The 14,009-nt window shown below is 34.0% G+C and overlaps 1 protein-coding gene across 1 annotated transcript; it reads left to right on the top strand.

Moving 5' to 3' along the window:
* The first annotated feature begins 11,086 nt into the window (after positions 1–11,086).
* Positions 11,087–13,463, top strand: LOC113760182 (acetylajmalan esterase-like). Its single transcript, XM_027302748.1, has 5 exons — positions 11,087–11,309; positions 12,169–12,381; positions 12,480–12,628; positions 12,845–13,118; positions 13,240–13,463. Exons 1-5 carry the CDS (start codon positions 11,087–11,089, stop codon positions 13,461–13,463), a joined length of 1,083 nt encoding a protein of 360 aa, XP_027158549.1.
* The last annotated feature ends 546 nt before the right edge of the window (positions 13,464–14,009 follow it).

A 14,009-nucleotide genomic window follows, 5' to 3' on the forward strand; every position in this document is an offset into this window, starting at 1 on the left:
AGGACCGAGGGACAGTGGAAGTGGGAGGATTGGCGGGTGGTGGCGATGGCGGATGGTGGAGAAAATTAATAAAATTTTAAAAATATCTTAATAAAATTTTAAATTTTAAAAATACTCCAATAGACTTTCCAAAAAGCACTTAATCCATATAAACTATCTACACTGACATGTAGTTTTTAAAATACATTGCTATAGAATGGTATATAAAAAATAATCCACAGAGCTCCCGGGACCAAATTCACCATTCATTTCTCTTTTTTAACATTACAAAGTGAACAGAAGCCATAGTTACATGTGCAACAAATACTCTAGCTACAAAGGATAAAAGAGAAAAATCACAAACTCTGTCGACATATTGCTCTCACTGTAGGTGTTGTCGATCAAAATAAAAAAGAACCAATATATGTGATATATTAATGTGGCAAGGAGAGTATCTATTTGCACATTATGTGCACGCTATAACGTTTAAAAATCCCAAAAGGGGAGACTGACTTTCTATAGGCATTTTCTTGCTTATAGTAACATTCTTAATTTTCTTTTTTCATAATAAATTTTGCCTTTCTCACGTGAGTTCACAAGGCATTTTCCATTTATCATGAACGGTAATTTTGCAATAGAATTTAATGAGATCCACGGGTATATTGAGCAATTCATTAGTGCATTGAGGATCCTTAATGTTTTTTAGACATTATTAATCCTCAAGGATGATGAAACATTAGAATCGACTAACAGTCATGAGAGCAAGCGAGAAAAAATCAGTGTTAAGGAGTATAGTTTAAAACACACTTTACTTTAAATGGGTTTGTCATTAATATTGGGTCCTATTAGACACCTATTGTCATTAATCAAACTGTGATGCCATGATTGTGATGGTATAAATTTGTGGTAAATGATTGTGACAAAAAATTTCTTCAAGAATGCAAAATTGTAGGTCGTGATGGAAAATTTTCAATTGTTGTATGTTTATATCATTTTGCAAAGTTCTAAATGGTTAGGAATTGTATTACGACTATGGCAAATAGTAAATAAGATTTGCTATAATTATTTCTCAAAATTCCTGTCCGTGCCAAAGAGCAATTGTCACCGAATAAATATAAATCATTGGCACAACAGTATTTATAACGATTCTCAAATCATATTTTTGTACCACAAATTGAGGCTTGATAAAAAAAAATAATTCTTTTTGTATTTGTTTCATAACCATTTTGAAATTGTTGTTGTGAAAAATTAAAATTATTCAAAAATAAAGGCTATGCAATTAATTCATTAAAATTTCCTAAATTAAAAAAATAATTTAATAGGTTTTAAAATTTGAAGATATTGAAAAAATAAGAATGAAAAAAGAAAAAAGAGTAGGAAGTTATAGATTATCATCCTACGTAGGTTGGTTAGTATGTTGCCAATAGGATGGTCCAACAAAGTTTTTTAGTACAAGCACATCTCCTATCTTCTCTTGTTTCCAAAAAAATAATAAATAAAATCCCCTCCCATCTTACTCTTCTTGAAAACCAAGAGTTTCCAACAAAAAATTCAAAAGTCTGACAGCCCCACCTCACCCTAAGGCGAACCAAAGGATTCGGCGGACTGCCTGCCCAACTCTTGTCAGGACTATGGAGTCGAATCACACAAACCCAATATAGTACGCACGATAAGACCTAAAGAAAACGAATAATCGGAGACTACTAAGGTGAGAACATGCTTACCAAACCATAAAATCATAGTTTCAACTGAATACACTTAATAGATAAGATTAAACACTTCTACATATATTTACATTGGAGTCTTTGGCAAATTAACTAAACTAACATACAAGCCAAAATATTCATACACTTAAAAATACGATTCGGGTTTCGGCTGCAAAAGAGCTTAACAAAATATTAATTACACTAGCTCGACCCTTTCTTCCAAGATCATGGATTCAAAGTTTCTCCTGAAAGGAAAACAAAGATAACGGAAAGGGGGTGAACTTATGCTCAATGAGGTATCAAAATAATAACAGTCAAATCTTGGCATTTCACATTTAACCAATCAAGTATACATGTCAGATACAAAGTAAAGCAGTTAGACACCATGATTCAAATAGGAAGGATACGGGTGGCTTTTAGGAGCCAGATTTCCATGGCAAAACTTGATCCAAACCCGTTGACTTTCCGTCAACGTATATAGAACCAACATGTCCGTAGACCCCACTTTACACCAAATTCCGTCCACCAAACATACCCCTTATCGGGCCCGAACACCTCAACAGAAACAGAAGTGGTAATACTCGAGTATACCGGAATCAAGAGTCTCAATACCCAAAAATTCTCAGAAACAAATTACCGTGGTTCATTCTCTAATCGACCAGGCCCTTGCCAGCCCGACTAGAGTAACTATTCACAGGTGTTGAGTTCAGAGGTCACAGAAAGGTCGTTGGATACCAGCCTCCAAACGACGTCCGAACAGACTCAGATGCAGATAACAGATTACACACAGTAAATAGGCATACCGACAGACAAGAGAACGAGTGTGATAAAGTACACCCTCGTCTCAAACAGAATAAACAGATAGTATAGTCATTCAAATCACAGATTGCAGGTGCAGAAACCAAGTTAAGCAACAAATGAGGGGAGTGGTACACTCACCAATTCCAGTACAGATACTTCAAAAGTTTTTACCCAAAGTGGCTTTAATTGCCAAGAACCCTAAAATAATCAAGATAAAATAATTATAGTTCACACATCCACAAACCCAGTAAATGAATGCATAAACGAGGCTCGACTACATGTCGTACGCCTTTCCAGATTAAGTACTAGTACAAAAGAATAAAAATATGACTTTTGAGTAAAAAAATAACAGTTGGTCCTAGGGTTACAAACAACCCCCAAAACCCTTCATTTTTATTAAGATCAACTCAATTTGAAGGAATCGCGTAGTCTTAAAATTTTGGGTAGCATGTCCTCTGTATTTTGCTATATTCCAGCCATTTATGGTTCATTGTTTTTCCTCAACTCAGTCCAATTCAACACATAAGAAATCTCAATACAATAGCCCTTCAACTAGGTTCAAGTTCATCCAAATACAAAGCAAGTCTAGGAATGCAATTGGAAATCAAGTTTTAAGGACAAAAGCTAAATAGCAGGTTTGACGTCTCTTAGCGTATCGGTCATAATCGAAGCTACGCTTATCGGATTGGTGTGCAATTTATACCATTTCGAAACTAAGATAAAGAGCTACAACTTCTGTGTTTGGTCAAATGCTAATTCAGTACGGATCAGAGTGAACAGACGCGGTCAGATTGGTGAAATGTCAACACTGTCCACCGAACTCTACCTATGGCAGTTAGAGGTATTTTTATCTTTTCACATGCTACAGTACTCGGATTGGGCTAAAATTTTACAGGCAGCTATAAAACATCATTTTCTACAGCTTTTATGTTTTAACCTAAGGCCAATTCGGCCTCTATCATGGCCAAACAGAAACGGCCAGAACAGGGTTAGTTGACACCCTAAACTGGAATTTCCGCACCAAATCAGAAATTTTTCGCAACCAATCATATCCAACATATACCAACTCCATTTTACACTATAACAAACCATCAATCCATGACTAAACAATAATTTCTATATAAAAATAGAAAAATCAATAATAAATCAAGAATCCATCAAAACTCCACTTCCAACCATCAAACCTACTACAAATCAACATATTTAGTCACAAAAGCCACTAATAAACCATTATTAAGAACAAATTATGAATTTGTACACACCATACCTTAATACCTCAAGAAAGGTAGTAGCTTAGGTTTCTTTCTTCCAAAACAACTCCACCAACCACTTGAATCCTTCCTAACAAAGTCACTTGAATCCTTCCTAACAAAGAGTTTTTATGGAGTGATTTGAGATGTTAATGGTTGGAACTCAAGATTTGGAACAAGAATTGAAGTGACAAAATGAAAGGTTTTCTCTCTTTTCTCTGTCAATGTGTTCGGCCAAGAAACATGAAGAATGAAGATGATTTTGGTCAATTTTGGTATTTGGTAAAGGTGATAAATAGTAAGTCAAAATCCACCCTCCAATGGTTTCATGACACTTGCCCTTTTCTATGCTTAATCTTATCCTTTTGTCTACCAAAGGTTAATCTATCTAGATAACCTCTAATTATCTCCAAATACCTTGTAAAATAATATCACTTGATACAAAACTCCAACAAGTTGTCAAAAATATATCGCATTTACCTCACTAGCGGGTCTCACGTCAATAATACACTTCAAACTTATCATGAACTAACTTAAACTAGGAAAATGATTTAAAAACTCTATTCACTTATAAAATCTCTGAAAAATCGAAATAGTAGGGTATAATGAAGAAAAATACATGCAAGGAAATAAAATAAATAATATGAAATTAGAAAAATTTACGGGTCCTCACAAAAAGCTCCATTCATCTCTCTCATTGAAAATCAAAAGTTCATCTACAAGAAAATCAGTCTTCTGTGGCCGCCAAATGTCGTCATTGAAATTGAAAAAATTGTCATTAAAAGAAATAGTGACTATATTTTCTGTTGTCATTTGGTTGTCACAGATTCTATGTCACAAATGAGTCCACGTGACAACCTTAGTCAGGTTGTCACATATTCATAGTATTCTGTGATGATGATAAAGTCATCACTAACTATTAACATTTTGTAATGACTTTTATTGTCATTGCTTCACCTGTATTTTTGTTATAGATGATGTGAAAGTCGTCACAAATTATGACTCTACAGTGACGAGGTCCACATGTCACTTGACAGGTGTCGAGATTGTATAATAATCAATACCTACTCGAGAAAAATATAAATTTTGTATATACCGGTGAATAGGGTCAAATCCACAGGGATTGAAGATAATTTGTTTCTTCTAGAGTTCGGAATATGGGGGAATTTTAATACAAGTATGAATAATTAAACAAATCAAATAAAAAGGCCTAACTAATAATTTACTAAAAATGAAACAATAATAAATAAACTCTAGCCAAGAAATAATTTTGGAGATGGTTCACTCAATTGATTATGGATACAATAATAATTTCATTCACTCACTGATAAACAAGTTATAACTACCAAACAAGCGATGGCAATTAACTTTTCCTTAATGTATCAGTGATCAAGGTACGACTGTTAATCACTTCTCTAATCAATAAACAACCTTAGGTACGACTATAGAGTTCAATTTTTCAATTGCCTTAAGAATTAGAGAAGCCCTATTCTAACCAAATAACGCTACAAGGATTATTTTAAGTTAGCCCATATATTCCCCTGACACAAATCCAATCATGCCAATCACCACTAATTTAGAGCAATTAAACAATTACGGATTTAACTACTCTAACTAGTTTTATATTATTAGGTTAAATAAAATATCGGCCCCTTGATATTTAAATAAAATAATTACTGTAAGAGATTAAATCAGAGAACATACGAATACCAATAAATAAAAGAAGTAAAAATAATCAGTTCGATCTCACAATTTTAGATGAACCAAATCCTTCATTGTTCCTTGACTAGAAAAGAAAACTAGTTACTCTCCATTGAGAATAACCCATGCAATTTCATTGACAAAAGTTGCACGAGCATTCAACAATGGAAAAATAATGAAAAGAAAACAAAAGGAAGGAGATGGCACTTTTTGCCTTTAGAGCCTGCTGCCCAAGTCTTTTTGCTTCCTCCAAGTATTAATCATGCGGGATGCCGGCTTCCTTTCCTCTTTCCTATTTTCTAGTTTTCAAAATAAATTAAACTTCCTAATTTTCCTAAAAAGAAGATATTTTCTAATAATCTAAGATGTTTCCCAACTGTATTTGGAAATATGCTTCATAAGTCTTCGACTTGAATTGGGAAACTGCCACACGCGAATCTCGGTTTCTCTGGACTTGAACGCAATACTTGAAAAATTACCCCTTTCATCACATTTTGCGCATTTTCTACAATTGGCACCATTAACCAAATATAAGTAGAATCTATCAATTAAAATAATATTTGGCTAAAATCAAGGGAAAAATAATTATAAATGTAGCAACAAATTACAGCCTATCATCACTTGTAGTCCTGTTCATCAGTGATAAGAATTGCTGTCATTAGTTGAACTTATAACAGTGACTACCTTCCCTGATGTCATCACTGAGCTATGTTTAGAATATCCGAAATTTGCCATACGAAGCCTACCTCTATAGCATTTCTGTGAGGATCCGAAAATTTTGTGTAAATTTCATGCCTTTATTTTGATTTTTATATACCTTGTTATTGATGAATTTAATTGTTTTTACCACTTGAGAAGTGAATCATAGAAGTTTGTAGTGTGAGAATCCAAAATTTATGTAAATACTCTTCACGTTTTAATTAGAAATTTGAACGTGTTATATTACTTATTTATCGATTTAATTACGTGTTTAATTGCTTTTGTTGTAACTTAAGTGTTTAAGTGCATTTTAATTCATTACAAGGTTAAACTCTAGGGATATAATACTAATTAGGACAAGAACTAATGGGGTAACAACACAATAAGATTTCAAGTATAACCTTAATTGTAAAATTGGACAAATGGATTTCTTTGCATGAAATCTCATTGGCCGATGGAGTGGTCAGCCACTTAGATGAAATAAGAACCTTATTCCCAGACATTTCACTCAAAATTTCAGCCTTCATTCGGTAAAGGAACCGAGACAGAAACTAGGAGAGGAATTGGTTCCTTTTCTTGTCATTCCAAACCCGAGAGAGAGAGAGAGAGCTGCATCAATTTCCCTTGTTTCAGCTTCAAAAATTTGGACATTCCACTCCATTCCAGCCGTGCAAGGAGGGGGGAGAACAAGAAGAAACCAGCCACTCTTGAGCTAGAGAAACTAAGGAAAAATAAAGGAGACTGCATTCTCCTTGAATTTCAGCTTTTGTTACTTGTCAAAAAGGTACCAAAACCTTCTATTTTCATAGTAGGATTGAGGAACTTGATTGCATGTTGAATTACTGAAGAAAAGTTGGACTTTAGAGCATGAAGATTGAGTTGTGAAAGCTGAACGTCTGCGAGAAATTTCCAGCCTTGCCGATAGTGAATCTTTTGATGGCGGGTGGGTATTTTGGTGAAATGTGGCTAAAAAATCATGTTATATTTAGTACAATCTTTATTTGGTGTTGCATGTTGGTTTTTAGTTAAGAAAAGTGAGTTTTTGCTCAAGAAAATCCTGTTTGATGACTGCTCATTTGCTGGAAAAATTCTATTATGGCCGAGGAAGTGAGAGCTGGTGATGAAGCTTGTTATTCAAATTTTGGAGAAGTTTTCATCTAGAAATTTAAGTTATATGTCTACTCTCTCATTGAATTTGAAAATCTAGAGCAAAGTTGAAAAAACTTGAATGAGAATTTTGCAAGAAGTAGCTGGAAAATTCTGGTGGGCTGGCCGAGAGAGAAGATGGGAAATTTTCCAGATTTCTTCTATAGAATTTGGTTGTGAAATCTTATATTGTGGTTCAAAACACCTTATAACACCTTAACCTCAACATGCATGTAAGATTTGATTGTAAAATGAAGAGTTCTATTCAAGGAAAATTTACCTTTCAAACTGTCTAATTGCTGTAATTTTTCCAGTTTTGACCGAGAGAGATGAAGAAGAATTTTTCCAGTTTTCTCCATGAATTTTGACTGAAAAATTTCATATTATTGTTGTTTACACCTTATGATACATTAATATTGACATGCATGTAGCATTTGACTTGAATCCAAGTGAGATTAGTGTTGGTTTTGGGAAAACTTTGCTGAAAATTCTGATCATGATTGATAATTGAGGGCTGTTGGAGTAGAGTTGAGGGTTTGCAACTTTAACTTCAAAGTTTTGTTGGTTTTGGTTAAGAACTCACTTCATGTATCATTTAACTCTTTTATCTAAACATGCAAGTGGTATTTGTTGAGTTCCAAGCTAGAAAAGACTGATTTTGGAAGAAAAACTCGTTTGGCAAACTGTTTTATTGCTTTCTTGCTGGAAATTTTTCCAGCTTTGAACCGTGGGGGAAGCTTGAACTTCCAGCTTTCAGATGCAAAATTGTCTTGTTGAGTTTTGCTGGAATGCCTGATTAATACCTCATCTCATGTTACAAGCCTATTATTGGGTGATTTGTGGTTGAAAATGAGTAAGAGAAGAACTGTCTTGGTGACAAAAGTGAGGAAAGACTTGCTGGAATTTTTCTTGCCTGAACCGTGGGGTGTGAACTGTAGTTTCTAGCTTGTAGTTTCTATTTTTATTGAAGTTTTTCAAGAGAGATTCATGCCTTATAGTCACTTTATTATATATTGCATGATTTATGCTTGAATCATGAACGAAAGTTGAGATTTTGGTTAGAAATCAACATGCATGTAACATGTTTTGGATGGAACTTCCAACTTTGAACCATGGTTATATTCCAGCCTTTATTTCAAAAATTTGTTGCTATTTTATTGAAAATTCTTGTCATATATCTTGGTTTAGAATTATGTCAAGTTTTGGTGTTATAAATCTAAAAGCTATAAGGGAAAATTGAATGGTATCGCTAGATTTTCCTACTTGAAACCCGAGAGTATGTAGCTACAATTTTTTAAATTTAACTCCAAAATGTTGGCTGCAAACTTGCACCTTTTGGCTCATTAAACTTTTAATGTTTTAATCATGACATGTATGAATAAATTCACTGGTTTTTTGGGAGAAATTTGAAGTAATATTGGTTAAAGAAATTTTGTTAAAAAAAAGAAGGGGGGGGGGGGGGGCGAGAGTGAGGGTAATGTTTCCGACCTTAGTTCCAAGAATTTGGTTACAAAACTTTCTTCATTTGATGACCGATTTAAACTAGAGTCTTATGTGAATTTCCCCTTAATTTGACTAAGATAGTTAATGGTGTCAAAAGGTCTAGTAATTATAGTTTCGGCATGTCTCAGGAGTCAGTGGTGAGTTAGAAGGACACCACGATGCCGAGGCGTGACTTTTCACTCGATTTGGTAAGTGTTCTACATTTGTTTGTAATGATTGAATACTTGATGAACGATAAATGTTGAGTGCCTAGTTGACTAATACTTGTTGGATTACTGACATTTGAATTGTTTAGAGTGAAAAATTGGCAATTGCTACTGTTTTACTAAAAGGTGAGTGTGTACTTTATCGCACTCGACCTAACTGCTCTTAGGAGCTATTATTGTTTAACTGCTACTATTAACTGTGCATGACTGTTTTGAGCCCAAATCCCATCGATGGTCGGCCTATTCAAGCCAGCTGGGGTCGATCAAGTAGGTTGATAGTCCTGGAGTACCGTTTATTGGTATACTCGAGTATGCCCCACTGAGGTGATCACCGAACACTGGAAGAAAGGAAAATGTTGGTTACTGTTTAACTGGGGAAATGTTATTGAATTAATGAATGGAGCTAAGTGCTACGTTTGGAAATGGATGAGAGCCACTTCTAGAGTCCGTATTCGTATCGTATCCTTTGATATTAATTGATTTGTTATTCCTGTTACATTTGCGTGTTTTAGGATGTTAATTGTTAAGAAACATGTTTTATTGTTGAAAAGTGAATTATGTGATTCCATTGAGTTTACTTGGAACCTCACTGGATATTAGCTCAACCCCTTTAGTAGTTTTCCATGCAAGAGTGGAGAACGGGGTCATAAGAGGCTGGTAGTTAGGGGTGGGCCAAAAAACCCGTTGGTCCGAAAACCTGATGAACCCGATCCGATCCGATCTGAAAAATAGGTTATCCGATCCTATATTTCTTAGCGGGGCAGATAAGGGTCGGGTACCTGCAAAAATCGGGTATTGATACGGATCAGAAAAATAAAAACACGCGGGTACCCGACCCGCAGGATATATTTTATAAATATTAAAAAATTAGGGATCATTTTATAACTTTGTAATTTTTAATTCTAAGTACAAGTGAAGTGGCTCACAACCTCATATTCTAATCCTATATGATCCATCTCTCCTCATCTTGTTTGAAGAAAGCGAATATTCTCCGTAAAACATCAACCAAATGAACAAAATGAAAAAAAATTTGTGAAACTCTGGTATAAAAATTGTTCATCCCTTTCATTCTTTTTATTTTTATTCTACCTCCATCGATCTTTCCTGCAAATTTTGCATCAATTCAATCAAAGATTTGTGTTTGGAGTTTCAATTTTCTGTTAGCTAGATAATTAAAACATTTGTGTCTTTCACTTATTTATTTATTTGATTTATTTTATTGCAATTATGTCTCTTAAATTTGTCTCTTTTATTTAGTGTAAGAAATTATTTTTCTTTTTCATCACCTTTAATACCATAAGGTCTATTCCAAAGATGTAAAAAAGTTGGGGAAGATTTTTTAAGGTTATTTTTGGTTATATTTTTTTCAAAAATAATTAGTTATATTCAATTCTTTTCCAAACTTGATTTCACAATTGACTTATTTAGGATGCAGTCTTGTACCATAACATCCTTAAGGAAGTTGGAAAAGTTGCTAAATACTTATTATCCTTGTGTTTGTTGTGTCGTAGAAGGAAACAATTCAAATCATGGGAATTGGATTTCACTTTAGAAATTGGATTTTGTCGCTCAGCAAACATACTAGGAGATTGGTACTCTAATTCTAAAGTGAATAGAATCCTATTGGTGCCTATATATTCAGCACTATCAATCATGGGAACTTTATACATCAACAATTCAAATCGTATTTTTTCCTTGTTATACATACTAGTATAACAAGGAAATTGGTATACATACTAGTATAACAATTTTAATCCTAGTATTTTTTCCTTGTCAAACACACTAGTATAACAAGGAAATTGTTATACATACTAGCATAACAATTCTAATCCTAGTATTTTTCCTTGTCAAACATACTAGGAGATTGGTACTCTAATCCTAAAGTGAATGGAATTCTATTGGTGCCTATATATTCAGCACTATCAATCATAGGAACTTTATACATCAACAATTCAAATCGTGTTTTTTTCTTGTTATCTTCTAAGAAACAATGGCTACGAGGGGTCAACATATCTCCATTATTTGTCTCGGTTTCTTCTTAATTCTTCTTCTTTTACATCCTCATGGTTGCACTGCAAGAAAATTCAGAGGTACCATGGCCGGTTTTATGAATGTTGAAAAAGCAGCTGAACTGGGAAGGCTGTATCACCTTGACAAGATATATCAGCTCGGTGACTCAATTTCTGATACTGGAAACCTTGTTTTGGAGAGTCCCCATGGCAGTGGTTTCTTGTTCACTAGACCCCCTTATGGCGAGACAACGTTTGGAAAACCTACTGGTCGATGTTCTAATGGGCTCCTCATGGTTGACTATTTCGGTATGCACCAAAATTAATTCCAAACTACTTTTTATTATTACTATTTTTTTTGTAGTTGAGAATTTTCTTGCAATTTGCCTCTTATAACTTTTTTATGTTTACAACCATTATTCTTCCTTTTTTTTTTTTAATTTACAACCATATCTTCCTATTTCTGGTTGGGCTCCTCATTGTTGACTATTTCGGTATGCGCCAAAAATAATTCCAAACTACTTTTCATTATTACTATTTTTTTTTTGTAGTTGAGAATTTTCTTGAAATTTGCCTCTTATAACTTTATTTATGTTTACAACCATTATTCTTCCTTTTTTTTTAATTTACAACGATATCTTCCTATTTCTGGTTGAGGCTATGTGAATTTCTGTTTCTTTGGTTTGTCAAATTTTTAACCTAATTCTATTTGTTTATTTTCCCAAGCTCTTCTAGATCTTTTTTTTTGTTTAATTTTTTTATATGTGATATCTAATTAAGGATCAAAAGTTTAAATCTACTGAAAAAATTAAACGAGCAGAACCATCATCTAATCAGGCTTGATGTGTGTTACGTGAATATCATGAAAATTAACATGCTTAATTACTCCAGAAAATTTATGCAAAAGTAAGAGAAATTAAAATGGAGAGGGCAGATTAAATCCCAATTTCATAACGTTTAAGTCAGTTTTCTTATTACAAAAAATTAACAAGTGGATATATAGGTTTTTATCAGGAAAAAAGTTTTTCAAACAAGGCAGAATTCCAATTAATTCTTTTGAGGAAAAACTAGGCCTAATTTTTCTTGTAGAACGTCCGTATTTTGGTTCTTTTTTTTTTAATACTCCTAATCGTATTAGCAACTAAGATTGTTGAACTTTGTTTAACAGCAACAGCATTTGGTCTTCCATACCTCGAACCTTACAAGAAAGCTCATGCAAACTTCAAACATGGGGTAAACTTTGCTGTTGCTGGAGCTACTGCTCTATCAGAAGAGGCATTGAAAGCTAAAAACATTACAAATCCAGCAACCAATAGTTCCCTTAGCGTGCAATTGGAATGGATGGCTTCCCACTTCAACTCCACTTGTCACGCCAAAGAAGGTTAGCAAATTAATTTAACTTTTTAGCACAGATCAAGAATATATTAAGGTAACAATTATTGATTATCCTATTTCTTCTTTTGTTAATCTAAACCCTAGGATGTTGGAACAAGCTCAGAAGTGCCCTTTTCTTTGTTGGTGAGATTGGAGGCAATGACTATAACTATGGCTTCGTTCAAAGAAAAACCTTGGACGAGTTAACTGGTTTAGTGCCAGATGTTGTCCAAAGTATTACAGATGCTGTTCGGGTGATTGCTCTCTCTGTTTTTGATTTAATTTCCTTGTTAATTTAATTTCAAGTATGCTTAATTTCTCAAAACTGCTTTTTTAAAAAAAAAAATTCTCAAATTCCTTTTTTTTTTGCAACTGTTCAAAAATGGCATTTTTCATTAGGGGTTTGTTTATATGTACAAATAAAAATTTAACAATCTTATTTTCATCTTGCTAATTTTTGCTATTTTCAGAGAGTCATTGGTTTTGGGGCAAGACGAGTTATTATCCCTGGTAACTTCCCAATTGGTTGTCTACCAATTTATCTCAGTAGCTTCCACACCAATAACTCAGCAGCATATGATGAAAAACACTGTCTCAAGGACTTAAACAACTTCGCTGAAATTCACAATGAAGTTCTAAAAGCATCAATCAACGTGTTGAAGAAAGAATATCCCTATGTCGACATTGTCTATGGTGACTACTACAACGCCTACTTGTGGCTCCTGTCTCATGCCAAGCGTCTACGTAAGTTAATTTGTTACCATACCATCATTTTGCCGAAATTTTTTTTAAGTATATATACGTACTAAATTAATTATCTAGCTTAATCCCACAACTTAAAATTTTTGGTTGAAAATTCTTGCAGGATTTGATAGAAATTCTTTACAAAAGGCTTGTTGTGGAAGTGGATCAGGGCCATACAATTTTGATCCTCGAAAGATGTGTGGGGCGGAAGGAGTTTCTGCATGTCCTAACCCTGATAAATACATAAGCTGGGATGGAATTCATTCAACACAACGATCATATAAGTACATTACAGGATATTTGTTGCGCTCCATCTTGCCTCAAATGAGGATGTTTCATCTTTGAGTTGGAGATCATGTTATAGTTTCTGCTAGCTAGTTGTCGTTTCAATTCGGCCCGCAGGGGTTCCTTTTCTTTCTGATTCTTTATTTGTTTATTCGATGGTATAACACATTCCATCTTTTACTTTCCATTGACGTTTCTATTGTTATCAATAACATTTTTACTTAGATTCAAATTGAAAAGAAGTACTTTGCATTAATCCAGTAGTACTTGGTACTTCAAAGTTTGCTTTTCAGTTTCATTTTGTTGTAGAAAACAGTTCTCTTGGTCTTTTATCGAGGGGGAAATGGGGAATAGTTTGATTTTAGCCTTAATCTATTTCATGTCTAATTTCTGTGCTCTGCCATGGTTGACATATAGAACTTACGGCCTGCATCTGAATTTGCCTTGGTTATTGTTAAAGCTGAACTGGTTTTTGCTTCTAGCTAGCTGCATCTGAAATTCCCAGCAATTCTTAGTATATTTATATGCTATCAAGTCGGGTGGCTTTGCATCTGAGTCCGACTCAATAATCTTTAATCAAGCTGCTCAAGCTTGGTTAATATCAAT

This window comes from Coffea eugenioides, chromosome 2 (assembly GCF_003713205.1).
Source record: "Coffea eugenioides isolate CCC68of chromosome 2, Ceug_1.0, whole genome shotgun sequence".
Classification (NCBI taxonomy): domain Eukaryota; kingdom Viridiplantae; phylum Streptophyta; class Magnoliopsida; order Gentianales; family Rubiaceae; genus Coffea; species Coffea eugenioides.

Bases quoted from the DNA above. Each gene is read 5' to 3' on its own strand.
- LOC113760182 (XM_027302748.1), top strand. From the start codon at position 11,087: ATGGCCGGTTTTATGAATGTTGAAAAAGCAGCTGAACTGGGAAGGCTG. The intron at 11,310-12,168 runs GTATGCACCAAA...TTTGTTTAACAG, and splicing joins CCTCATGGTTGACTATTTCG to CAACAGCATTTGGTCTTCCA. The intron at 12,629-12,844 runs GTGATTGCTCTC...TGCTATTTTCAG, and splicing joins GTATTACAGATGCTGTTCGG to AGAGTCATTGGTTTTGGGGC.